The sequence below is a fragment of the Scatophagus argus genome, chromosome 5 (genome assembly GCF_020382885.2).
Source record: "Scatophagus argus isolate fScaArg1 chromosome 5, fScaArg1.pri, whole genome shotgun sequence".
Lineage (NCBI taxonomy): Eukaryota > Metazoa > Chordata > Actinopteri > Scatophagidae > Scatophagus > Scatophagus argus.
The window spans coordinates 19,075,902-19,103,239 of NC_058497.1; the positions used below are offsets into that span (position 1 = coordinate 19,075,902).

Genomic DNA, 27,338 nt, shown 5'->3' on the forward strand with positions numbered 1-27,338 from the left:
TTATGAACATTTGTGTCGGTCAATTTTATGATGACTTCATAATTTGTTCAATGACCTTTACAGTATCAAACCGTTTGTTTTGTAGGCCTCATTGTGTGGAAAAACAGAGTAATGTTATAAATAGCTTTAGTTTCAAAATTTAAATGCAAGAAGGAATTGGAGGACTTAAGACGTAAGACTAATGTCTTCTGGCCGCAGTCAGTTTTTACAGCAGATGTGCTGTGAAAACTGCTGCTTAAAAGTGCGTTTGGTTACTTGTCCCGGCTCGTTGGTCTAGGGGTATGATTCTCGCTTCGGGTGCGAGAGGTCCCGGGTTCAAATCCCGGACGAGCCCGCTAGCCTTTAAAGATGTATAAAGAAATTCTGGTTCTGTTCGAAAGTAAGTGGAGCTGTCGTGCTGGAGCAGCAGTGTGCTTGAAGTTTTCACCAGTAGAGAGCAGTATACCACCAACACCCAATGTAACCTGTCCTTCCACTTTCACTTTAGACCAACTGCATGACAGTTAGTTAAAATCATGCAGGGAACTGGCCCCTCAAAAAAGGGGGATTAATATGGAATATAATGGACAATTACCACGTATAATAAGTCATAAAATATTGTGATACTGTGACAGGAACCTTTTCTGAAGACATTTTAATTTTGATGTTTAATGTCATGCATTTTTCTGCAAACATTTCTATACTTTTAATTTTAATCTTGTTCTATTTTGGTACCGTATTCCCCGTATAGTAATGGCAAGTAACGGGAAGTAATGGGACACTCATGATGGCAATGGAGAACATACTGTAAAAATTGATCTATTTTAATTCCAGACAGTGTGGATCAATTTAAATTGATATATTAAAGTTAAATCTCCTTTGTCATTCATTCAGAGGCTTGTCGTGCATATTATTTTCTGATTGCATCACATATGCATTAAAAGACATTTTAAAACCACATTCGGCTGAGTCTGTACACCACGGTCGTATTGTGTTACTGAAAACAGGAATCAGAACGTACGCAATTCTCGATCTGTGTGTCTACCCGCCCCTCACCATCATAAGGAGGAGTGTGACAGTGTGACGGTAGCTGTCAGCCAAACTGTTTCAGGAAGGCAGTGTCAACCTGGAGACAAAAAGACAGAAAAAGATCCTTTGAAAATGGTAGGTCAAACTGATGCAATCGTTGGAAAGATTTTGCTATTCTGTTGATGTTAACTGGGTTTGATTGTCACTCATATGTGTCTGTTTAAATAGATTTTTTTACCTCGCCATTGCGACACAAGTCAACCATCCCCCGCGCTCTTTCAGACAGGAAACTACATTTTTACAAGTTGCATCAAAAACATTTCCTGACCTACATGTCTGAATAGTTTTTTGAATGTTTAAAACCTCAATATGTGAACAGATATTTTACCCCTGTTCTTTGGCTGGAGACCAGTGCAGAAGCATCGAGACACATTTTAGTATTTCTTCGATTGACACAGTTTGAGGTTTTGTTTTTTTTCTTTCTTTCTTTTGCAACATTTTGCAGTCAAGCTCTCTGGTTGTGTGCGAAGTGGAGGAAAGTCTGAAACAAAAACTGAAAAAGTTTAGATTTCGAAAAGAGACCAACAATGCTGCCATTCTGAGTAAGTATTACAGACTTTTGTTGTAAATTGATGAACACAAATTCAAATCCAGTATGAATACCAGTACATCAACAAATACAAAACAAAAGCAAAAAAAGCTGAAACAATCACTTTCACTTCTCAGTGAAAATAGACATGGAGAAACAACTTGTTATCCTTGAGGAGGAATATGAGGCAAGTAGAATTTTGTAATTTTGTTTTATTTTTGTCTTTTTTCATTGTGCTTTAAATTCTACTTAGACTCATCTTTGTCTTGCAGGACATCTCACTGGATGACTTGAGAGAAGAACTTCCCGAACGACAACCCAGATATCCTGACTGAATGTATTATGTTTGTATATCTGCAGAGCCATCTGTTCATATGGTAAAAACATGTGCTTTAACTCTGGGGGGGAATAAAAGTTGAACTTCCTTGACAGCAGTTCACATTCATTGTCTACAGCTACAAATATGTCCATGCTGATGGGAGGGTGTCTTATCCTCTGTGTTTCATATTCTCCAGTCCAATGGGTAAGTAGTAACGGTTACTTAAATCAAAAGCCATATTTCGTCCTAAACATAACTGCTGAATTATAAACACGCATCTCCCCTGGTCCGAAATCCACTTTGCTAAAAGTTGTTGTTGGAAAGAGATTGTGGAGGCGTGTTTGACCGGTCAAATCACAGAATCCCTTGGAAACATGTCAAGTTTCATTTTAACAGGATGCAAGCCAGAGCAACAGATGATGTATGCAGGCAGCAAGAATCGACTCGTCCAAGCTGCAGAGCTCACAAAGGTAATCATCTCAAAACTCCGACTCATAGTTCATTACTCCAGTGGTATGTTGAAGCATTTAATGGAAGTTTTATTGTTTGTTTGAAGATGCACCCTTAAGCGTAAATTTGTCAAACATAATAAATACATAGTTTCTAATCTCAACTCTGGATTCAGACTTTTTTAATTAACTTTCTTATCCTGTAACGTCAATCAGCACATTAAAGTGGGATTTGCCACTTTCAGACTTTAGCATGGTATTCATTCTTTTAGGGGTCACTTGTTGTTTTGATTCTTCGACCCAATCGTATTAGCACCTTGCTCGAGTATTCATCAGTTGACATCTTTGAACTTTTTAAATTTGCTAAGATGTTACTCGGAATTTGAACGCAAAACTCTGCTTTATTCCACGAGGTCTTTGAAACAAGAAACGCTGATGACTTGACAGAGGAGTGGCTGAAGAACCAGCTGGCATTTTTTCGCTGAGTTTCTCATGTTTCCAATACGCTCAGTGTTTTTCCTTGTGAAACCCATTGATTGATTTTAATGTTAAATGATTCTACATGTCACTTTCATTAAATGATTTACTGTGTGAATTTTTGTCAGCTTTTCATTGAGATCAGTCATTTTCAACATGAACAATCTCTGATTACTCCCAACTAAAGTCTAAGCATTAACTAAACAAATCAAATATGATCTAATTTTAAATGGAGGACAGACAGGGCTGTACTTCTCAGGCCGATTGTAAAACAAGCTGTTACATTTACAGAATTACTTAGAGGTTCCCTTAATCCATTAAAAAAGGAAGGAAAAAACAACTTTTGACCAGCAAGTTCTTACAAAATGTCACCTGCATTTTATTATCTGCCTCAAAGCCGTAACACAATGACAATTCAAAAGCTGAGTGAATAAAGACATTTTTTACATGATCTTGCACAGAATATCTGACAGAAAAAAACAACAGAGGAATGGTGCACAAATAGCTACAAGCGCACAAGTTAAATCTACAAATGAAAATGGGATTGAACAGACGCCCCTGGTGCAAAACCAATGAGCATCTTGCGCAAAAAAAAAAAGAAGAAAATTTCCTTTGATATTTGTAAAGATCAAGACACTACAGCCCCAGACGGAACTAAGATCAGCGTCACTGTTGTGTTTGGAGCTGAACATACAGTTGAGACAGGCGGTCATCACCTTGCCGTCTGCGACGCAGATCTCATTCGCTGTCACTGGCATCGCTGGAATCTGATCCTCTCTCACTTCCACTTCCACTCTGAGCCCTCTCCGAGTGGTCGCTGCTGCGGTCGCTGCGTGCCGGAGAGGCACTGCGACTCCTACTGCCTGCGCTGTTCCCTCCTTCATCCTCGCTTCCACTGCCCTCCTCCCCGCTGCTCCGGCCCGAGTTCTTGGGCTCGTTGTCGTCGCTGTCATCATCACTGCCAAAAATCTCTTCCTCGTCCCGCATTTCTCTGGTTCTATCCTCGCCGCTCTCGCTCCCGCTGCCGCTCGCCTTCCTCCTCCGCTTCCCTCTGTCCTCATCCTCTTCGTCGTCTTCTCCCCTTTGTTCCCGGTCTTCATCTTCCCTCTCTGATTCACTACCAGAGTTCTCTGCCTCACTGCCGCTGCCCTTCTCTTTATCGTCACCTGGTGACAAGAGCAATTGAATATCACAGACAAGAATAGCAGACACACAATTACTACAGTGCAGCAGGCAGCCAAATTAGTAAAAAAAAAAAAAAAAAACAGTGATAAAATCGTAGTCACAGAGAATAAAAAGAAAACTAACCAGAGTCCTGTGCGTCCTTGTCCATGTCCATGTCTTCCTCTTCGTCTTCCGGCTCGTGGTTCTCCAGCTGAGCTTTACGCGCCTCCTGAAAATCACAGTTAAAGGGAATCAGTCACAAGTACACTACCAGCATTCAAGACTCCAAGCCTTCAGAACGGTTCCAGTTATTACTTTAGACTTGTTGAGTGGAGTTGGAAAGCACTGCTGTACATTTGGTGGAAGAACCAACTAGAACACAGAAGAACAAAGTGAAGTAGACTCACCTGGGCTTCGAGCTCCTTCTCATTCATATCTCTGTGCTTGCACACCAGCACAGCGTTTGTGGTCGACTGAGTTCCAGCCTTGGCTCTTCTCTTGCTCAGACGCACTCTGTCAGACAGAAGAAAGGCCATCAGAAGACAAGGACAACAGCTTCCCATTACACGAAAGCCCCGATATCATCATGGTGGTGCTGCTTGCTGTGTGCATTAAAGTGTCATCCCATACTTTTCAAACCATAGAAATCTACACACTGGTTGTAGTTATTCCAGTAAAAAGCATCTCTCTCTCTTTTTTCTTGTTGAGGTGCAACCAACAAACAAACCTCTTGTGACTTGTGACAATGACTCACCTTGTCTCAAGCTCATTGTAGTAAACACCATCTCCATCTCTGAAGATAAAGAAGTAATTCTCCTCGTAACCCTTGCTGGCTTTGTTTTTGACATTCCAGTTGTACTCCCTGGCAATCTTGTAATCGTACCTGAAACACAGAAAATGACATTTATATTTATTTTTCCCGATACACAAAGCAACAAGGTGATTCTGCAGCAAAAACGCTCCACGGTTTTCTAAATGTAATAAGTGTTCTTACAGGTCCTCAGGCATATAATCTAGTCCCTCATCGTTGTCTCTCTTGCGCTTGCGAAGTGTTTCCTCATTGGGCAGGAAGTAAGCCACAAACTGATTTCCTTCCTCATCCATCATACCTCTGCAATGAAGAGACGCGAAGCATAAATCAGTATTTATGCAAAAATATTACTGCTAAAATGCACATTCACGCAGCAGATATTCTGCAGACACCTGATCATGGCCTGAGACATCATTTCCACTGCTGCTGATCCTGATATGTCTTTAGGTGCAGGATCAGAATCAAAGATGACCTGAGCACATGGATTGATCCACATCTGGGGAAAGAAACAGGACAGAAAAACTGGAGTTAGTTTTTAACTTTTGCATGTAAATTTGCAGAAATTTATTGTGGCGTGATTGTTATATGAACTGAGAGAAACGACAGCTCACCTTGAAGTCAGGGAACACAGGTAGTACCTCCACCGGTGTAACTCTGGGTTTACTGTAGTGCTGCGTAATCTGGAGCAAAACAACAACAGGTTTACAAACCACAGCTCATTTTTCAATTTCCTAACCATGCACATTGACCATGAATTCTCATGATTCTCTCAAAGATTTTGTGTTAATGCACCGATTTGCATTTAACAGCTGACTATTACTAACAGTCTTCTATTCCACAGAGCAGCTCCACAGCCACAGCTGAAGGAGAGTTTTATTTTTTCTTTTTTATGTCAATATTCCCTCAACCATCATCCTCAAAACTGGAGTCTCTTACAGTCTTCCAAATAAGATGTTCGACGATGTATGACTGTTCACTGTACTATTCAAGTTGCTTGAAACATAAAGGATGTCAATAAGGATTTGGATGGCCAAGTTGAATGACCACTTACTGTTTTCTGTGCATCCTCAAACGTCTTCTCAATGGCAGAAATCTGGCTGTCTCTGTCCTTGTAGATTTCTTCTTCTGTAAACTGCTGTTTGACAGATACACCAATCCTAAACACAAAACATGTCTAGGTTACATACAAGTACACAGAATCATACACCTAGTACCGTCATGGAATTTTCAAAATGAGCACATTTACTATAGACAACTTACTTGACCTCCACCTTCTCATTGGAAACACCATATCTGTTAAACTCTGTAGAAATATATTCTGTCTTTCTCATCCACGGGACCACTTTGGCATGTTGCTGTGACCTGACAGGGAAGAAGAAAATATTTAAATAAAAATCTTCACATGAATAGACAACAACATAAAGCATCTTATCTAGCTGCCATACCTCTTCGAACTGGATGGAGCCTGGATGTCCTCTTCCAACAGTTTTTCATCAGCAGGATCCAACAGTACTGACAAATTATAAGGTAGGTTTAGTCTATACATTTGATAGTCACGGTAGTTTCTACAAAAAACTATAAATTCAATCCTGACTCCATCAAACGTAAGTATAAAGAGAACGCAATTATTGGAAAATCCTTTTCAAGCTGTATTCAACAGAATACAGGACAAAGAGAAAATACTTAATGTTCAAACTAATAAAGTTTGTTTTGCCTGAGCTGAATTTAGGACAATCGAGAACCCACACTTTTTACCGTCTAGCCACACTGTTGTAACCCTGAAAAAGACATCATCTGGATTGCAGCACGTATGGGTACAGAACCTCTATGTACCTTTCAGCATTAATGTTGCCTTCGCACATGTGCGAGTTACCTATGCCAGCCCCTATGCCCCCATACCATCACAGATGCTGGCTTTTGACCTTTGTGCTGGTAACAGTCTGGATGGCCCTTTTCCTCTTTAGCTCAGAGGACATAACCTCCACGATTTGCAAAAACAATCTGAAATGTGGACTCATCAGCATACTTCTCCATTTTGCAATATATTCAGTTCAATACAGATTGAAAAGGCTTTGCAAATAATCACATTTTGTATTTAATTATGTATTATACAGTGTCCCAACTTTCTTTGGAATAAGGTTGTAGGTTTTGATGTGAAACAACTAGAAACTTACTACTCGGGTCGATGCGGTATGTATCTGGGTTGATGAGATCAATGGTGACCCCAAGGTCTGGCTCAGTCAGGAGCTCATGCTTGTGCTGCTTCTCTAGAGAAGTGGCTTTATACTGTACAAACCTGCCACAAAACACCAACAAATGTGAAGCTGTACCAATGTTCATCAGTGTGTACTCCATGGATGAAGAAGTCTGATGCTTACCTGTGCTGATCAAATGGATATGTAATGAATTTGGGGTCAAAGGGAATGTCAGGCAGGCTGTTGCAGTACTTCACCCGACAGACCACCCCTGACCTGTCATGGCCACAAAAGTACAGGACATACACAGCTTGGATTACCAGACACATATACATACTTTACTGCTATTTCTACAAGAGCCATACTGCAGACTGATGCACACAATATGAAGTAATTACTAGTGCTGACTCTACTTACCTCTCTGGAACTGTTCTGTGTGCAGATGGCCTACTTGAAAAGAAAACACACATTTGTTAGCTACCATCTCTCATAAACTCACGCTAAATGGTGACATTTAAGTGACAGATTACTCACTGTTCTCTTATGTAATATAAACTGGATGGATAGATGGATCCTGTTCACATTTTTATACAGAAAGTCACTGTGTTAACCACTTATTTCCACAGTCTATAGATAAAGAAGAACCTCGGGTTGGTCTCTATTTCCTTTGTGCTAAATGCTTTCAATTTACCGGCTGAATCCAACCCTCAAATGTGGATGTAATGCCTAACCTACTACAAAACAATCATTGCACATGTCAAAATGCACACCTTATCAAGCCTTGAAATGCTCCTAATTGCGGCATTCTCGGATTAGAAGCATGTTCTGTGTAAGTGTCAGCGTTAAGATGCTGCCTCTAATGAGTTTATAATGTTGTTCTATTCGTTACAAGAATTTGCTTGATAAAAGCTAAAGCCGTTAATGCAACTCTTCCGCCCGACGGTACTGTTACCTAGCGTTCAGACTAGCTAATCGCCTCACTCAACAATGCAATGTTAGAAATGGATTTGTCTCGACTTAAAGTTACTAAGAGTGACTGGATACGTTTAATTTCCGTAAGGTTGCCGCGTGAAGTTACCTTAACAAGCAGGTTAGCATAATTTAACATGACGTTAAGTCTGTTTGTGTAGCTAGCTAACGTTAGCTGGCATTGTTAGCTAACGTTGTACACAACTGACAAGTGAGCGACCGCGTTAGCTAATGTTGACTTCTTCGCTGTTGCGTATTTTGTCTTTGTTAACTCGAAAACATCCACGTTAACGTAAAATATCCAATGTAAACAACCACATTGGTTACCACACTTGTAACAGAATCGTCTAACTTACCTGTGGCCGTCTTCTCGTTGCGCTTGTGTCTGAATGGTTGGAGCCATGTTTGTGACAAACTGCTCTCAACTGAAAGCGAATGCTCCAAGTTTACACGATTACGCAACACAAATACGCCTTAAGACCAGATACCCTTGCCCAAGTAAAACTACATACAACTAGCTAAATTTAACTAAAGCAGAATATGTGCTGCATTTTGGTTTCAACCCGGCAGGGCAAGATGATGACCACTCGGTGACGGACCCACAGGTTCACAGTGAGGATTTGCTGTATTGCGAGCGACCCCTACTGGCCTGGCGTAGGAGGTATCAGGTAGCAGAGACGTCCTAAAACGCCCCGCTTGCACCTATAAACATAAGTCTATTTAGCATCTTGACACAAAACAACAACGATCCTCCACTGACAAAAGGACACAAAAACTATCTGTTGGTTTTGTTCAAAACTAAAGCTTTTAATTGACAGAAAATATGTGTGGCAGATCAATAAGTCAAACACACCCACATACAATTGCTCCCTTTTGAATACAAAATTCTTAACACAAAGTTCACTTCCAGGGCTGTATGTCCTATCTTGTGATATTCATCAGCTTAAGCAGTTAATATATGTCCTCAGTATGGAATTTCAGTCATGTAATAACAAGTGGTCTTATATTGGGATACACATAAATGACAACTGAGGGGAATCCGTTCGCAGGTAAAGGCCACAGGATGTGGCTACAAGCTCTGAAAAATAAGTAAGCAGATGAAGTAGATATTTTCCCAAAGTCAGTAATGAACCTTCAAGCTCAAATGATGTAGTCCCTGTTGACAGTTTATCTCAGAAAAGGCTGTCTGATTCTGATCTACTGTAAGTGAGGATTGTTAGTGTGAAAAATATAAACTCTATGATTAAATTATGAACCCTAGATCACCTGTCTTTGAACCCAGGTTGATGGCTCCTCCTCCTCTGATATCCAAAACTGACTTGTCATTAAAGGTCGTGGCATCAAATACACACAAAACATGCAACACTTGTTCATTAATATACCTAACTTAAAACAGATTTACTGCAATCTGAGATTAAAAACACAAATGTAGCTGCAGACAGCTACCACTGTAGTTGCATAGAACAGCAGTATAGAAAAAGCCTCTCAGTGCAAGTCTGAAAATGAAGATTAAAGAAATAAAAGCAAGATGATCCGAACTCCTCCTTTATGCAGGAAGCATTTTCTGATTACATTCATTCTGCTTCCCCTAAATCTTCATGTGAGAATATAAATGTTGCATTTGTGGGCGTGATACACATCAATCATTGAGGACCTCCCAGTACATCTTATTTGCACCTTCACACATGCTGCAACTCCCCACCACCTATTATTAAACGTGGGTCTACATTTATATATGTTAACAAAGACTGTTCACAACAGTGTGTGAGGCAGTCAAAGCAAACACTGCCTCTGCTTTCCATAAGACATCTTTCAGTCACATAACTGCAACAGTCCTCTATTGAGAGTCCTTCCAATGGAGGTCTTCATCTTTTTTCCCCCCGTCTCAGGTCTGCATGTCTGTTTGCAAATGGGTGTCAGCTCTGTGGAGAGAGACAAGAGATTCAATTTTGTATGGATTTTTGTACAAAAAATAATAGGTCCTAATTCCTAAAAATTTAAACAGGGTACATACAAAGTTCTTACCTGCTCAACATGTATATCATCTGTCCAGGATCATCTGCAAATACCCTGCAACATGATAAGAATGGTTCCATTAAAACAACAACAACAAAAAAAAAAGCTTACTAACCTATGGAGCAAGTACACAAACACTGATTCCCTAATGGACATTGCCCATTTGTTCTGGAGTGTTTTTCCATCCATCAGTTCAGAAGGGGCTTGAGGACTCTTTATGTCTAAGTTTGGCTCTCATCAGGAAAACAGAGACAATGGTTCTCCCACTACCTCCAAGTTTGCTGACAAAGAAGCGCTGTAGGGGAAAGTCATAGATTTACTGTATCACAAAACAAGTTCATTTTAACCTGGATCTCTTTGAGTTATCTGGCTTCAAGGAGCCTAACATTATTCTGGATAATTGGTATCTCAAAGCTTGTCATCAGCTGGCTCAGTTACCTCTGGCTGTCTGTTTTCTGATCCAGCTACAAGCACGTCCATGTGCAAGAGGTTGGGTTGTTGCATGCAACATAGTCTTTATGTGTGTTTCACTGCATGTAATTTGCTGGGTGTTGCATGTGTGTTCAACTAAGGATGGGATAAATGCAGCAGACAAATTCAGAGTGTGTATGTAAAAATATATATACTGCCAATAAAACAATTCTTCTTCTTCTTAATCATAAATTAAGTTAAAAACAGGTCCAAAAAGTTGACCATGGAAACACATCTCTTACCCATCTCCCCAGTGGTAAAACGTCCGGTCCTGGTAGAACATGGACAGAAACAGCCAAATACTTATTGTCTCGACCCAGAAGATAACAAACAGAAACCATAGCGATGATAGCAGGACTTCACACAGCATCCTGGATCTCTGAGGAGACCAGACACACAGGTAAACTCAGTGATGGCTTCTGGAATAATGACCTTATGTGCACTGTAACTATAAAAAGTATTTACCTGTCCTCTGACTTTTTCCACATATTTTTGTTTCTACTTTACAACTATTTAAACTATTTCAAAAACTATTATATAATAAACTAAATTCAGTTGCTTAACAGTCATATATTTTTCCATTGGCAGACAATTCTGGGTTGTAAAGCAGGCCAGTCTGGAAGCCACACTATTATAAAACACATGCAGACTCAGCCTTGGCAATGTCAGAGACAATCCTGAAACACAAGGGACGTCCCTGAAAAAGACACTGCCTGAATTGCAGAATAAAAATTTGTAAATACATATATGTGTGTGTATATATAAAATATAATAATGTACTTAATATATTTATTACTCGACGGGTCTGCACCTCAGTTTTGCTATCCTTGTGCTCCGGTGACGATGTGAATTTCCCATCTGTGGGACTAATAAAGGCCTATCTTATCCAAAACCTGTCAAGAATTAAAGGTTTCTTCACAGCTCCTACACCTCCATACTGTCACATATGCTAATTTTTGAACTTTGCGCCATTAATAACATGTACGGTCCTCTTCCTCTACAGCCCACAGGATTAATGCTGGTATTTTTGTCTTCCATTATTCACTTGCACATACGCAGTTATTTCAGTCATTGCTCTTACGTTGTAACTGGTTAGTGGTAAACAACCCTGTGTATGATTCGTATGTATGAAATGTACAGTCTGTCAAACAGAGTAGGACCGCAACATTACCGAGGTTGAAAACAACTACATTGAAAACACTGAGGTTATTTATCCAGTAGCTAAAGATACACTTTTTCTCTTTTTCCGTTACAAGTTAGCAAATCAGTGCTCAAACATTTCAGCTAACGTTAACGTTTTTGGAGGCTACAATAACGTCAAACAGCTACGTTTAGTAAACTAACGTCATATCACAGACAGCGACGTTAATGCTAAATATGATGATCCACAGCTCATATCAATGCTCTCGATGCGGGGCATGGGGTTTACGTTCCCGCTACAGGACAATGCGATGGGTAGCTTGTTAGCTGGGCAGCTAAGGCCGAGCTACAGGTAGCTGTGCAAGCCAGCTAACTAGCTAACTCGTTGTTATCACTGACTGATGTGTGCAGCTACTTAAGATGAGACATCTCGACTTTAACATTAACTAGCTAATGATTACGGTTAAACGTCAAAAACGCATCGTCAAATGCAAACATTTCAAATATAAAAACAGTAAAAGTAAAACGAAAGTAACCGTTTTAGACTACAGCTAACGTAACATTAATTTGTCACACATCCATATTATTAACGTAACCGAAACAAAAGAAAGCAGCTTCGCCAGACGGGGTAAATGCTGATTTGAGGTTTAAGGATTTACTTACTTAATTCAAAGGCTGTTGAGACAGCATTCCTTTCCCAGTCTAAACAAACATTTACTTTTGTTTACCATGCTCGTCACACACGCATCACGTTGCCCGTACTTCCGCTTCTGGGACCAGTTAAAGACGAGCGTTGGTTCATGCATTCACAAGCTGTGGTCCGCGGACTCTTGGAGGTCGTTTCAGGCCTCTTCTGCGATCTCATTGAAGTCGTACGGATATTAACTTAATACTCCAGTCAACTTGCAGTTGCACAGTTGAGGTACAAAAATAAATAAATGAAAACACAAACCAGATATACTAAAATTACTTTATTACAGCTGATTTCTTTTCAATATCCCTCTGCCAACACAATGGTAAATATAATACAAACAAAATAGTAAATTTGATCCTATTTTTATTCTGTTTTATGAATCTTTTTACACAAATTAAACCCACTTTTAGTACTTTACCATCTCTTATGTAGTATCTTCATAATCTCTCTGACATTCAATAACAAGTCCAACCATCTATACAGTTTAATACAAGTTATGAGTTGTAGTGGTAATGTGCCATCGAAGAATACTGACATCTTCAAAGAAATGCAATCTCTTTTCATAATTTGCCTGTCGCCACTTAATCTTTTCAAGCTTTTTTTTTTTTTTTTTTTTGTTAAACCTTGGCCACTCGACCAGAACCAACTTGTTTTTATGATTCATACATTTCATGCCATCAGCCTGATGATAGGTAAAACCATGTAGATGAAACAATGCAGTGGTATGTGGGCTTAGCAACTCGGGTATGGCACAGTGTTTGACCATAGAAAGGATCACCATTTTCTGTTGCCAATTTTCATTCAGTATCCCACATGCTTTCAGTCAGTAGGACAAAATTTGACATCAAAGTTGAAGTTTAAAAAAAAAAAAAAAGAAAAAAATATTCAGGTTGGTGGAAAGGTCTTACGACTGACAATGATTGACAACGATATCCAGACTCCTTTTACACACCACACGGACACAAAAGTGAACAGAAATTGTGCATACAAACGTACGGTTGGCATGTATGTGAGGTTTGATTGGCCTAACATTCAAACTCTTGGTCTTGGCTTTTGATTTAAGGTAAGATTCAGATCATGATAGATACATTCCCCTTTTCTTTACATAATCATCAACAAATCTGAAAAGAATGATGAATAGAACCTGCTGTGTTACAGTAGCTGGAACTAGACACTTGGCTTAAAAAACAAAAAAAACAAAACAACAACAACAAAAAAAGAGTGTTTGGACCAAACCATATGTAACTTGATATAATGCATATTTTCTAGGCAGGGTTATAGTCATGTAGAAATTTAAAATTCCACCCTGTTTAAGAAAAAGACCCCAGCATGTTTTGTGTCCTCAAATGTGATTTGACTAAATCACAGTACGACATTCTCTAAGAGCCAGCATTTGAAAAGGTGGCTCTGAATCAGAGGTGAATGGGGATCAACGGTCAAATGTGTGGTGGAGGAGAACGAACTCTGCAGTGGTGATGCTGAGGAGGTGGCTGGATAACTAAACAAGTGGCATTTAGAGGAGACGGCAGCAAATACATGCACAGGAGGCATTCTGTCTGTGTACAAAAAAACCAAGGATATCTTCCAACGAGCTACGTCCAGACAACTCAACACCACTTTCACTTTGAGAGTGAAAAGTTTGCCAAAATCAGTGTGGTCTGCAAGTTAAATAAAGTTAGTTTTACAAATTATTTTCTTAAAATGTGAGTTAAGTCTTTAAATGTTTTCTTTAATAAAATATACACATATGAACATGTAACTCCAGCTTTGTGATTCAGGGTAGTATATATTCCTGTTATTTCTGGATCATTATCCTTACAAGGCCTTTTGGGCAAAGTGTTTTCAGTTCTGTGTATGGAAACAGAAAACCTAATTTGAACATAGAAGCTCAAAGAGGGCACCAACTTCCCTAACGACATTTCAATCACAAACCATATAGAAGTCAGCAGACAGAAACAGATAGTATTAGAGGAACTGCTAGAGCTTTAGAATACTTAAGTGCTTTTTGCCACATTTTTTCTGTATTTGGCTGTTTTCAGAGTGTGCACTGACTCAACTTTACATTAAAACGTATATGTTAGGATGCCATCAAGCAAACACGTGCTTGATTCAGTCACTCTGGTTTTTGGGTTCAGGTGAGTTGGCGTAAAATGTACAACTTTTCTTAGTATCGCCAAGCCTGCTGTCATGGTCATGACAATTACCTTGATAATATCTACCTGCATGTAATGGACTCTTTTCAGTTTGGAAACGGTAGCCAAAACACTGGGAAAATGGCTGCAGCATCCTCACATCCTCTATTCAATCAAAATCAGCACACTCACAGAGGCGTTGACCAGCAGTAGCTACAATTTTAAAACAGTAAAATCTGCAGGGAGGGGGGAAAATGCTTTCATTCACATACTGTATGCTAACACACACTTGGCCTTGTCTGTACTTGGGAAATTGCTCCTAAAAAAAAAAAAAAAAAAAAAAAAAAAGACTCAAAATCACAGCACAGGTGAGCTTGACTACTCAACTACGTGCGTACCGACAAAACACTTATCCACCAGGTGCTTTGCGAAAAGAAGTCAAATATTAATCTTACACATATTTAACTGTATAAAGTGCTTGAAAAGGCAGCAGTTTTAAAAAGGCACTAATAAAAATAAAAAGATCAATACTATTACTGTTTCTGAAAGCAAATTAGTCTCCTTTCCCCCCCTCACAATTCCTCCTGTGAATGACAATTCTCTGCAACATGTGCAAGTACCACCACTCTAAAGTCTGATAAATGTAATCTATATCTCACCATTTGTAAGACTTAAACCAACTTCACCGCATACACAGTCAATATAATAATCCGAGAAAAGTATGGGGAACTAAATTCACAGGCGTTTGAATAAACATAACTAAACATACACTGGCACCAACTATAAACTGATGGTGAAATTTAAAATATTAAACTATAAACATCTGAGACTGTGACTTAAATATTTAATCAAAGGTTAAAAGGCACTGTAGTAGAGTTGTAGCACAAGCCTATTGGTTAGTTTATTTGGCCCTGAATTTGTAAAGTCTCATTTTGGCTGATGACCAGAATAATACGAACTGAACAAAAGTAAGCAGCTAATTTATCACAATGACCATTACAGCAGGCTGGTATCACAACAGCAAAGCATCTTTAATTAGGTCCGCTGCATTTTTAACCACTGCCCGGGAATTGACCAGACAACTGAATACGAACTGGCAGAGTAAAGGGTGCTAAGTAAAAATCAGTTCACTGTGATTGTTTTGATACCACATTTCTAAGGACTTAGTTAACACATGTCAAAGATTTTTTTTAACAGTGTTCCATGTGCAAAATGAGAGCAATGGCTGTGAATAACAAGAAACATATTTTTAAAATTCTGCAGGAGATAAAAACAAATGGTAGCATTATGTGTTGACACTCAAACTGCTTATGCAACATAAATTTTAAGGATCTGTATGTGTGCCGATAAACTGCTGTGAGGACGGGCTGCGTCTCTTCCAGCCCTTTTGACCTGAGCAACATTTATTTCATCACACATCCACATCTGTACAAGGGAGAAACTGAGTCGAAGTGTCGCAGAGAGAGACAGAGCAGCAGAGCTCAGCCAATACTCTGTCCCGCTGTGTTTGTTGGGTTTTACTTCTCCACCGTCAACCTGACTCTGGGGCTGACGTGGGGGGATCTATGTATAGGAGAGGTGTGACCCGTTAGATATCTGAGAGGTGACGCTGGTACTCCTGCTCATGCCCTGCTCACTGCGCCCGCCTGAGGATGTCCTCCCCATTGCTTGGGGGCTGTTCTGTACACCTCCGCTGAGTCGAGAGACTGCTGATGGGTGGCCCCACGGTGATGAACCCACACTTCCCTGCATGCCCTGCCCCCAGCCTTGCTGCATAGATGCCCCTCCGGGACTGGAGCGATAGTGGTGATGGACGTCTTGGTGGCTTGACCCTGCGCCCAGAGAGCTACTGCCCCAGTGTGGCCCTTGAGTGCTCCCAGATAGGTGCTGTTGGTGATGGTGACTCCAATTTCCTGGAGCCCCGGGAAAGCTATTGCTGAGGGCATCTGGGGAGATGTTTGCCAGCACCATGTTGCTGAAGCCCAGGCGCATACTTTCAGAGTCAAAAGCCTCCACTTCTCGGGCTTGACGTTCCAGTAGGTTCTGGATTCGCTCCAAGCGTTCATTCTGCAAGGACATCATCTCCTCCTCAATCTACAGAAAAATAAAGATAAATTAGGGAAAGTTAGTCAAAAACAATGTGCTATGCACAATCTGTGAATGGCAAATGGACTGTACTTACATAATGCTTTTCTAGTGTGAAAAACCACTCAAGGCACTTTACAAAACAACCCAGCATTGACTGCTTCACGCTCACCTTCATACACTGGTGGCAGAGGATAATATGCAAGGCGCCACATGCTCATCAGGAGTGATAATAATCACACAAGCACTCACACACTGATGGACATTAGGAGCGGTTTGGGGTTGTTGCCCAGTATGTTGCCGGGCGAAACTTAAAAATGGGCTTTGTGTTAATTGCAAAGCCTATCGAAAACAACACGGCACTGAATGACTTCTGTCAAAGGTGCCATGTCGTGTCAACAATGTCAGAAGTTTGCCAACAGAAGAAAGAGCACATTAACACGATTTGCCAGAAAAGCAGACTGTGGATGACTTCAAAATCAGTCATGACCTAAAATGGTTAGGCGTGAATAATAAAATGAATGATAGCTGAATTCCATTTAGGTGCTTCAGTTTCAGAGTCCTGGTATTGTTCATCCTTACTCACTGTCACAGCTTACTGGAACTGTTGAATATAACACTGTTTATGTAATCACTAAGACCTGCACTTTTCCTGCTGTGATGAGCCAAAAACGAATGGCACATCATTCAGTTACTCAGTACACCCATGGTATATTATCCACAGGTGTTTCACCTCTTTTGCCTCATTAAACCTCTCCAGGACTGAGTAAATGTGTATGAAATCTCCTTTACTCTCCTTGTAATGATACTGCACCTGTTAGGGCTGGACAGTTTACACCTCTATCATTTTTACTGGTAAATCAAGTCTGCTGAAAAGCACAACTTCACCTATCTTCAACATGAGCATGTCTACTAAACCAGTATAACTGATAAACCTCCAAGAGTGTGCTGGGATTTTAAATTGAAGGCGACTCTAAAACTCAAATCTTTGCAATAATCATGCTGTCAGACCAATGCAAATCTCCACATGAGAATAATTAATAAAGGAAAACCTTCTGTTCCAGCAGGGCCCTTCGGAGTGACACCCTCTGCTCCAAATCCTTCCTCTCACGGTCGTGCTGGGCATCTGTTTGCATCTTGATCTTGCTCTGATAAGCATTGAGAAGCTCCAGCTCCTGCTGTAGCTGCATTCGTAGGGCTTGGCACTGAGCCTCCTGAGTCTCATCCAGACGAAGCTAATGACAGAGAGATGATGAAGATCATGTTCCAATGAATGCAATAAACACACAGTCATAAGTGATTTGGACACATCCTCTAAAAGGGTGGCAAAATGTAAAACTGAATGGTGCCATCACAGTCTTCACAACTTTAGGAGTCTATATTCTTGGCACCGTCAGACTCACCGCCTGAGTGGAAAGCATCTCATTGATGGAGTGGTCATACTGCTCTGCCAAGATGGCAAGTTTGCGGTGCTGCTCTTGCTTCAGCCGTTTAAGGACAGCCTTGTGCTCTGACTTCGGTGTGGTTTCCAACAGATGGTTCCTCAGCGCTTTGTACTGCCTGGTCTGGATCTTACATGTGTCCTGGAACTGCTTCTTGATCTGTAGCTCTTTGGACTAGAGGAGATTATCAGTTTAATTATGTATTTCTTTATATTCAAAAGCAAGCATTAGGACAGTTGGTCAGTATCATCACAATAATTTTGGGGTCCAAAATAAAAAAACAACAACAACATATTCTCAATCATCTGTTAAACCAGTTTGCTTAAACCCAGGGTATATGTATCAAGAAAAACTCTGTATGACAAATAGTAATGTGCATTCTGAATGTTCAATGTATTTACACATTCACAAGTTCTCACCTTGAGGCTCTTGGGTTGTTGGCGAACCTCCATGACATGTTTGCGTCTAAGTTCCCTCTCCCTCCTCTTGTTGTACTCCTGCTGATTGGTGAGCTCCGTCTGGTGCTGCAGGCGGATCAGCTCAGCCCTCGTCTTTTGGATGGTGTTGAGCTGGCGGAACTCCAGTTCTTGCATGGACTCATGGTGCCGGAGAAGCATGGCATGTTCCAAGTCCTTCTGGGTCTGACGTTTGTTTAGCTCCTAATTATGTGCACATGGAGAGACACACAGAGAGATGAGACTGTCAGGCACCAATGACAGATCAATTTCAGTTTCTTAATCAATCAATTTTCTTAACATTTCTGCTACAGCGGCACAAGGTAAGAGACAGTGCTGACCTCTCGCACCAAGTCCTTCTCAATATTGTGGCGAGCAATCAAGATCCTCCGTTTGAACCTGCGGCACTCCAGCTCCAGATACTGCCTCTGCCTGCGCTGTAAGTTGGCCTCTTCCTCTGCTTGGTAGTGTTGGAAGTTCTCCTTCTGTTTGGACAACCACTCCTGCTTTTCTTTCTTAGGTGTTGACTGGTTTTCATTCAGCTCCTAAACAGAAGTAAGATTGCAGGGGCAATATTAGAAAAACCTTAATAGAACTGCTCATCATTTGCTGATAGTCAGTAAACTGAAAAGCACAGTTTTAGAGATTAATGTAAGCAGAAAAAGGCCCAGATCCCCCTACCTCTTTGAGCTGTTCCTTGCGAAGTTTGTACTCCCGCTTTTGGGACTCCAGGAAGCTGCTGAGCTCTTTCTTCTGCTGACTCTGAATATGTTGTTGGAACTTCTTTTCATCATTGCTAAATGTTTTTGCCTGTTGGAGAAATGCCCATCATAATCAGTTTGCTCCAGGTACAAAATAACAGCCAATGTTTTGTAAATTGTAATGTGAATACATAAATGAGTTGAAAGCATACATCTTTCTCCATGGATGCCTGGTGCTTCTTGACCAGTTTCTCCACCTCCTGAGCAAAACTATTCCTCTGGTTCTCCAGCTCCTTGTCCAGGCGGAGTCTGTGCTCATCCATCTCAGCCTTCAGTTTGTTTTCCAGAGCCATCAGCTGTTTCTGGTGCTGCCGCCTCATGCGCTTGTAGCCCAGTATCTGCTCCCTTAACTCAGAATCTTGTTCATGCTCCTTAATCTGGCGAGTGAGCTGGCAAAAACAACACACAGACTCTCTTTACATGACTGTGGGTGAAAAGACCAAGTTTTTGAGACAACAATATATGTGAGGTTACATGTGTATCATGTAAAAGTGGGGTATTTAAGACAATATGGGGGGGGGAAGTGTGTCTCAAATTACATAAATGTTTCAAGCAGGGTTGTGGTTCTGCTTTTGATTACATACAAAATTACTACTTTCTAGAGTTAAAGGAAAAACGATCAATGATCAGGAGGACAATATGTCACAAGATGTTCCCTTTTGAACTACCTATGCATGTAGAAAATATCCAGCAGGTAAACAAGTAGAGATTTTAGCCACCTTCTCATTTGATCTGCAACAACAATAACTGTGTGATTACCACTGAGGCTGTGCGTATAGTAGCAAAGTGCTCGCGGTTCCGTTTCGGCCGTGGAGTGTGTGCAGGTGGGGACTGTGGTTCAGTGGGCCGGGTGTGAGATTCTGACTCTTGATTATATGTCTCCTCCTCCTTGAAAGGTAGGCAAAAATGCACAGAAAATGTAAACAGTAATCAATTATGTCTCACGTGGTACTTAAAGTGAATTAATACAATCGTGTAATAATCATCAATTACTACAGTATATTTGAAACAGTGAACACCATAAAACAAAACATGGCTGCTGGTCCACCCTTGGAAAACCGAATGTCTTACTGGTTTGAGGTGTATCACAGAGCTGTTAGACATGACTGTGTGGTCTCCCTCCATGTCCACCTCACTCTTATCATCGCCTGCATCTGTCAGACTGTTGACAGAGCTGCTCTGGGAACTGGCACTGATTGACATGCTGGGTATGGACTGGTTGCTCCCCACGCTGTTCACTGTACCTGACCTACTCACACCGTGCTCTGGCTCCTAAATATAAAACACAAGGTAGATAGTAACAAGATCACAACAACGCTATCTAACACCGGGGGATGACACAATACTATAAAATACAACCTTGGTAATCTGGCATGCTAGCTAACTAAAACAGTCGCATGACAAACCTCCTCTTCATCTTGTGCCTCAGTTGTGGGGCCATTGTGGGCCTCCTGAAACAAGATCTTCTTCATTTTACGATACTGCAGATTGTCCAGTTCCCGCACTGCATCCTTAGTCCGATTGATCAGGTCTATCAGAACTGATTCTGGCCGTTCCCTCTGGACGAATGCATGCTGGAGAAAGGACAAAGAAAAGACTTGCATAAAATCCAGAATTCTAATGTGGTTGCAGGGATAAAGAGTAAAAGAGTGGCCACGTTATAATTCTTACCTTTAAGAGCTCCTCAGAGTTTGGCCTATCCTGAGGAATTTTCTGAAGGCAAGAATCTACAAAGTTTCTGAAATAATCCGTCCTGATGTTGAGAGATGAAATGTGGGAAAAGGATAGAACTGTAGTTATTCAATGACCTCAGTTTGTTTGAATAAACCAGCTCTTGTAATTTCAATTCTAAACTCACCATTCACTAGACTGCAGCATTGGGCTCTCATTCTGTGCTATATGGTATAAGGCACTCATTGCATTCATGTTGAATAGTGGAGGCTTCCTCTCAGCTACAAGCCAAGCACAGGAGACATCAAGGAGTCAGGATGTTGCACAGAAAAATGAAATTATCAGAGGAAGAAAGTGCAACATTATTCAGTTACTGACTGATCGAAGAATATAATGCTGGCTATGGGATGTTTGCAAAAAGAGACAGATGTAGATGCAAGCAGTGCAACAACAAATGAGTTCCAAATAGAGCGATAGAGAAGAATGATTGTACCTAATTCAATGCAGGTTATTCCCATAGACCAAATGTCCACCTTTCCATCATACTGACCCTCATCCATAGCTAAAATTACTTCTGGAGCCATCCTGAGAAAGCAAACACATTTGACACAATAAAAATATGCCAACGGAAATTTAATGCACAATCTGCTGAAGTGTTCTGAGAGAAACCTTTAATGTGCATATTTTGTAACATACCAATAAGGTGTGCCAACAAATGAGTTGGCAGGACAGGCAATGGAAGCAGAACCAAAATCTGCTAGTTTCACCTGCCCCGGCTCTGTCAGTAAGATATTTCCTGCCTTGATATCTCTGTCAAACACATAAGAGGAAATGATTATAGCACCACACAGAGGACAAAATGTCAGAGAGCACAAGCACTTGATGCTCACCATGCTCCCAAACACTTGAAACACTCACCGGTGAATCATGTTGTGGGAGTGAAGATAAGCCAACCCCTGAAGAGCACCGTGGGTAATTGCAGCTATTTCAACTTCTTGCAGAGGTTTCTTGTGAACTGGAGGGGACACATTCAGGAAGAGATGTAAATCAAGAAAAAAAAAAGACAAGGATAAACATCATAGACAGCTTTTCAGGAATTTAAAGGTGTTCATCTCACCTTCTAACAAATCTGAAGCAGAGCCCAGACAATACTCCATTACCAGCTGCAATGAAATAAAGAGCATTTTGTGTGAATTTGTTTTTTCCCCTTTCATCAATCAGTGACTAATATATATGTTAGTAATCATGATCAGTGACACTCGCATGTGCAATCGTACCCAGGCAGTGTGCTCTCGCAGGTAACATCCTTTGTACTCTATGCTGTTTGGGTGTTGTATTCTTTGCAGGAATTTCACCTCTTTGATGATGTCTTGCCATTTCTGTGAAAACAGTAAAAGTCTGAGGACTATAACAACAAACAAAACAATATCCATGAGAAAATATTGTAACAATCACTCATTAACATGACTTAGGTTAATGGAAGTCATCATACCTCAGTGGATTGCTTTCCACTGTAAGACATCTTCTTGATGGCCACCACCTCATTTGTCCGCACATCCCGTGCCTGAATGATGAGCACATTACATAAAGGTGTGATTATCATTTTCACTTCCCATTTATCAATATCATCCAAATGACGTTCAGGAGTACAATATCCTGATCTTTAAGTCTATTCATGTTACAGTGCTACACCTGACCAGTGCTCTTTAAAATATCTGATTAACTGAACCTGGCTTAACTTTTCCTTTGTTTTTTTTCACTGGACCAGCACATAGGGGTCATCCTCACTAAACTGTATGAGGATGAATGAGGTTGTGATGTCAGAGAATGAACATGGCCCTAGGCCTGGACCATAACATTATATCGTGAAATACTCACAAAATATACAGCACCAAAGCTGCCATGTCCAATCTCACGCAGATCTGTAAAGAGTTTTTCCGGGTCCTCCTTGAAGAAGAGATCGGCAATTTCGGGGTCCTTCAGGCTCCCCGCCCGACTGCTGTTGGGCATAATGGGGAGAGGGGAGCAATGCCGCTGCCGCCAGGAACTATCTGGGTCTGCGACAGCGACTTGGAAGGCCCCTCCGATGGCTCATCTGCAGGACAGGGGTCTCATATGTGTTCAGAGCTAGAAGCACAAGGAAAAACAAGGATGAGTACACCGAAGCAGAAGGGTATTGTATAATGGATCCCAGCATAAATTATAGAACCTCATATTTAATAGTGAATGGACAACGGAGAATCATTTGGATGTTTGGGGGTAAGATTCACATATTCTCTAAGTTACTATTAAGTAATAAAAACCAGAAGGTAGGTGACTGTCTAAAATTTGCAGCACAGGTGTGATACCAGAACCTATTAACCCGAGTGAGAAATGGCTACGCAAACATGAACCGAACCATGATGCCAGGTGCAAATGTGGTGAATGGCCAGTCAGAAATCCTGTGGTAGCAAGAGACAGGTCTCCTGTTTCCATAGTAACAGTGCCTACAGTAAGGAAATCAGTGGGCTGTGTCCTGACAAACTCTCCTCACACCTTCGGTGACTGATATGTGGACAGACAGATGTGAGGAGGAAACAAAGAATGCCTCATAGCTGACAATCTTCAGCTCGAACAAAGAAACTGAGGTGACAACACGCTGCTGCTTCACTGTGAGATAGATGTCTGAACTGAAAGGAAGCATTCCAGTGATGGGACTACTTGTTAAACCTGTAAATACCTGGTACACAAATGTTCTCAAACATACCAAACACTGTTCTTATAACATTCCTGCAATTGTTTGAAGGGTCTGTTCACCAAAATCACACAGAAATCTATTAATCTACCTCCAGTCATCTATAGTGGTAGCCAGCTATGCTGGTAGTTGTAGTGTTTTTCCCCCTAGTTTTAAGACAGCCTTGGGCACAACATTCCAACACAAACCAGAAAATGTATGTTTTGCAGTGCTCACAAGGCAAAATTACATTTGAAAAAAATAAATAAATAAACAAAATAAAAACATCATGCCTTTCCAAAAACAATGTCCTCCGTGCACTCGTGATAATCAATCAACCTTGCTGAAAATAGTTGTTATCGTGAGCTGTTTTTTTTATGAATGTAAGAAGAAAAATATAAAAACTGAAAACATACACAGTAGGGTGTGTGGACTAACCTTATCTCATAAGCTCACATGTAAAGACCAAAACTGCATGGCATGTAGGGGGATGTGTTGGGTTTTTTTTTTTTCCAATTTTAGTTAAACTCCTTCCTTTAAAACTTCCTTTGTCCTTTAACATACATAGAGTATAGTATAGGACTATGACTCCACTGCCAGGCTTAAATTTTTAACTATCTGCTGCCTATTAAATAGTTTATTATACGTCTGTACTACTGTAACACAGATGTGGACTGTAAAAGATCACTCAAGAAAGTTTACTGAGTCCATGCGGCTCAGATGATCAGCTGCAAAGAGACACAGAGCTGACGTTAGAGTCACAAGACTTCTTTACCAGCCTCAGAGAAACAGCCCCCAGTTCAAGCAGACATCTTTTGTCTCACAACAACACTGAACAACTCACTATTCCACACAGATGCAGCCACGGCCCTGAAATAAAGCCTCATTACCATGTGGGACTGTGCCTCTTTATTGTCATTGTCCTTTACTACATTGTTGCTCATGAATGAGCCTTGTTGTCATGTCTCATGATGGCATTTTCAACTGCAGACACGTGAGCACAAAAGTGAGTGATGATAACTGATACCTTCAAAAAAAAAAAAACACCCTTGCGTTCCAACTTGTACATAAACACACACACACACACACACAAGAATGCAGCAGGACAGGACAACAAAGCTGGAGGGCTGAAATTCCCAATCTATGTCCTCACAGCGCTGCATTTCTCAGCACTTCCTGTTCACACAGCTATAGGGAGGTAGGAAGGGGCCCTGTTGAGCATTTTGACTCGTGATTATTTGTCCATTTTGACTTAACAGCAGTGGCATGCTTCCAAACATGCACTGCAATTTCAAACAGATGCAAGTAAATGTCTTAAACAGCGTACAGATAAGTAATCTTTACAAATTGCGACTGCCATCACTTTTTGGAAATCAGTAGGCAATTCAAATTTGTCAGTTATGTCAATCAGTCAAATCTTTTCCTCGTGGCATTTCATGGCACAACAAACACATAATCTCACTGTGCAAACCACTAGTGTTTCCTTTATCTTTACCAACCATGTCAAAAACGACTATAATCTTTTAGCCAATGTAGTGTGATGTTTGTGTACAGGCCTACATCACAGTATTTTAATTGAGTGAGATGGCCATTGGGTATTATCAGAGTTTGACTGTGAGGACAGATGAACACTTGTAAATACACAATAGTTAGCTCTTGTATTAAACGACCAAGGTTTTCCTTACAACAAACCCAAAACTACCATTTCTGGAGTCCAGCTTTACCTGCTGCGTGATATCCTAAATTACCTGCGGCTAGGTTATACCTCACTGCAGCCCAAGTGGTATTAAGAGGGAGCACTTACTGGGATTTTCTCACAGCTGCCACTTTCCGATAACTACCACACAAGAAAGTCATGCTGAGAGAGAGAGCCTGACATCTAAAGACCCAACACCACTCTAAAGTGTGCGCCAACGAATCCTGAGGCTTCAGGAGCTTCCCACCACCCAACGTTTAACTGTAATGTTAGCTACACATCAAACTCAACGTTAGCATAAGTAAGTTACGTGTCATATGATTAAACCATCCAAGCAATATTCGCGATGTGTCTGCTACGTGAACATTTGAGCAACTACGCGAATGGTGTGGAATTAAAACAACTTTAAGGCTGGTTTACTAGAAATTGCTATATTAGCAAGCTAACCTATGATGTTTGCTAAGTTAGCTTAGCCAGTTAGCTGAAACTCACCCTCTCCTGACAGGCCAGGTTTCAGCACTGTGGAGAATGTCGTTTATTTCAAAACAGTAAGGGATTATAAAAGTATTCTTCCTGTTTCATCCCCGGTGCGGTGATGTCGTACGCCAAATCCTTGCCGTTCCTAACGCTGTCAGTCGATTATAACATACAGATTAGTGAATTATTATAGGTTAAAATCCCCACCCTCGAAGTAACTGGGGTGCCAGAGTAGTCGAATCCCACTCCAAGGCAGGTCCAAAGATGGCTGCCGAGTGTTCCACCGCCGCCTCCCTTCGTGAAAATACGTTGGGAGAATGTGAGGGAAGTTTAAACACCTTCCAAACACCCGGAAACAATACTCGCGATGTCGTTTTAAAAACTGGGGATTTAACCTAGGAGTAGCACGCTGGCATGCTAACAACTCAGCCGTTTAGTTAAGCGCTAACTCTGTCCGACCGCCCGTCTTCCTTCGACATACAGCAAACAGCAGTTCCGCCCTGCCTGCTGTAGTTGCAGTAAACTCTCTCTGACCCAAAAAGCACCCAGAGGCGGAGACATAATTAAAAAACATTCTCCTATGATATATAGGAGAGTAAATACTAAACTCCTACGAGACATTATTCATTTGTGGTAGAGTAGTTCTTCATATTTTTTATGTGTCTGACTGACTGCACCATGGAATGTGTATTTAACAAAAAATATAGGCTAGAATAAGTCTGAATGGAAAATGCTTTGATGGTAGACTTGATGGTGGCACCAGTGAAAAGTCATGAAAAGACAACAGCACATCTGGATACCATCAATATCAGCAAAATACATTTTAAAAAGCATTTATTGGCAGTGAATCTTTGCACGTGTAAGTTTGCTTACACTACCTTGGTAGAAATATTCATCGCCACATCAAGATTCAAGATTCAAGAGTCTTTATTGTCATTATGCAAGCATAACGAAATTTTGTGCAGATTCTCAGCTTCAAAACACACTTACAAATAGAAAAAATTAAAATTGCACACCTTAGAAAAAAAAAATGTAAAAATATAAAAACATCTTCTGCCCTGGTCCATAATAAAGCAATCCAAAACACACAGGCTACATGAATTCACAGGATGATTCTTTAATGATCCACACTGTTAAAACTATTTTAAAAAAAAAAGCAAAACTTCTGGCTACTGAGCATTTTCACTGAAATTGTCTGTTGTGTGCCTTTCCCTGGGAATCCTCTGCAGTAGACATGTTGTTGAAAGGACAAAAAGTGCATCTCAAGGCCGTTCACTGGACTATTGCTGAGGACTTAAGCCAGATACTTTGCAAGCATGTCAAAGTAATTGGTGTAACTGATTGGGAAATAGTGAAGGGAAATAGTTGATTGTTTTTTTCCCGAAAAAATTCCCCAAAAGCTTATGATATAATTCCATTAATTTATTATAGATTTCCAAGGGAGGTTGAGATCACTATCAACAGACCCACAATTTGCATTTTTTTCCCTTCAGGCAGGGCATGATAGTCAGCTTTTGTTCATCAGTGCGTTCTCTGCGTTCGGTTGGCTTGTGCATGATGTAACAATATTCAGAGGAAATCCCTGTAGCCTCTCTTTAAGTTCA

At 40.7% G+C, this 27,338-nt stretch overlaps 3 protein-coding genes and 1 non-coding gene across 6 annotated transcripts; 2 read left to right on the forward strand and 2 right to left on the reverse strand.

Annotated features, from left to right (window-relative positions):
- The first annotated feature begins 262 nt into the window (after positions 1-262).
- trnap-cgg lies at positions 263-334 on the forward strand. The gene has a single exon. It is a non-coding gene; the product is annotated as a tRNA-Pro (tRNA).
- Positions 335-986: 652 nt separating this feature from the next.
- Positions 987-3,428, forward strand: gmfg (glia maturation factor, gamma). The gene is made up of 7 exons (XM_046389442.1): positions 987-1,143; positions 1,514-1,610; positions 1,735-1,784; positions 1,870-1,919; positions 2,038-2,120; positions 2,313-2,386; positions 2,779-3,428. Exons 1-7 carry the CDS (start codon positions 1,141-1,143, stop codon positions 2,848-2,850), a joined length of 429 nt encoding a protein of 142 aa, XP_046245398.1. The 5' UTR covers positions 987-1,140; the 3' UTR covers positions 2,851-3,428.
- paf1 (PAF1 homolog, Paf1/RNA polymerase II complex component) lies at positions 3,198-8,637 on the reverse strand. Of its 2 annotated transcripts, none has more exons than XM_046389441.1 (14): positions 8,338-8,637; positions 7,430-7,459; positions 7,196-7,288; positions 6,992-7,113; positions 6,263-6,329; positions 6,078-6,179; positions 5,869-5,974; positions 5,429-5,497; positions 5,210-5,313; positions 5,001-5,117; positions 4,761-4,889; positions 4,414-4,519; positions 4,151-4,235; positions 3,198-4,008 (listed from the first exon to the last, which is right to left on the reverse strand). In XM_046389441.1, exons 1-14 carry the CDS (start codon positions 8,382-8,384, stop codon positions 3,581-3,583), a joined length of 1,605 nt encoding a protein of 534 aa, XP_046245397.1. In that variant the 5' UTR covers positions 8,385-8,637; the 3' UTR covers positions 3,198-3,580. The 2 variants fall into 2 exon arrangements, with proteins under 2 accessions (XP_046245397.1, XP_046245396.1); XM_046389440.1 differs by having other exon boundaries at positions 7,430-7,462; positions 8,338-8,636.
- Positions 8,638-8,767: 130 nt separating this feature from the next.
- Positions 8,768-26,248, reverse strand: taok1a (TAO kinase 1a). Of its 2 annotated transcripts, none has more exons than XM_046389438.1 (23): positions 25,942-26,248; positions 22,727-22,975; positions 22,341-22,412; positions 22,126-22,227; positions 21,966-22,011; positions 21,767-21,863; positions 21,545-21,658; positions 21,342-21,433; positions 21,036-21,129; positions 20,849-20,930; positions 20,584-20,751; positions 20,249-20,449; positions 19,937-20,065; positions 19,330-19,566; positions 19,098-19,226; positions 18,758-18,961; positions 18,381-18,620; positions 17,923-18,135; positions 17,572-17,754; positions 12,272-16,528; positions 10,711-10,847; positions 10,007-10,051; positions 8,768-9,903 (listed from the first exon to the last, which is right to left on the reverse strand). In XM_046389438.1, exons 2-20 carry the CDS (start codon positions 22,856-22,858, stop codon positions 15,998-16,000), a joined length of 3,066 nt encoding a protein of 1,021 aa, XP_046245394.1. In that variant the 5' UTR covers positions 22,859-22,975; positions 25,942-26,248; the 3' UTR covers positions 8,768-9,903; positions 10,007-10,051; positions 10,711-10,847; positions 12,272-15,997. The 2 variants fall into 2 exon arrangements, with proteins under 2 accessions (XP_046245394.1, XP_046245393.1); XM_046389437.1 differs by having other exon boundaries at positions 25,750-26,248.
- Between the last annotated feature and the right edge of the window lie 1,090 nt (positions 26,249-27,338).

What these genes read in the sequence shown, in the direction of transcription:
- taok1a (XM_046389438.1), bottom strand. Translation starts at nt 22,858, where the DNA reads ATGCCCAACAGCAGTCGGGCGGGGAGCCTGAAGGACCCCGAAATTGCC. An exon ending in AACAACCCAAGAGCCTCAAG is followed by an intron (nt 18,136 to 18,380) that starts GTGAGAACTTGT and finishes AATCTCCTCTAG; the next exon opens with TCCAAAGAGCTACAGATCAA. An exon ending in AGATGCTTTCCACTCAGGCG is followed by an intron (nt 17,755 to 17,922) that starts GTGAGTCTGACG and finishes CTCTGTCATTAG; the next exon opens with CTTCGTCTGGATGAGACTCA.
- gmfg (XM_046389442.1), top strand. An exon ending in CTTCCCGAACGACAACCCAG is followed by an intron (nt 1,920 to 2,037) that starts ATATCCTGACTG and finishes ACAGCAGTTCAC; the next exon opens with ATTCATTGTCTACAGCTACA. An exon ending in CATATTCTCCAGTCCAATGG is followed by an intron (nt 2,121 to 2,312) that starts GTAAGTAGTAAC and finishes TCATTTTAACAG; the next exon opens with GATGCAAGCCAGAGCAACAG.
- paf1 (XM_046389440.1), bottom strand. Translation starts at nt 8,384, where the DNA reads ATGGCTCCAACCATTCAGACACAAGCGCAACGAGAAGACGGCCACAG. An exon ending in TTGAGGATGCACAGAAAACA is followed by an intron (nt 5,498 to 5,868) that starts GTAAGTGGTCAT and finishes GTTTTGCTCCAG; the next exon opens with ATTACGCAGCACTACAGTAA. An exon ending in TACAATGAGCTTGAGACAAG is followed by an intron (nt 4,520 to 4,760) that starts GTGAGTCATTGT and finishes TCTGTCTGACAG; the next exon opens with AGTGCGTCTGAGCAAGAGAA.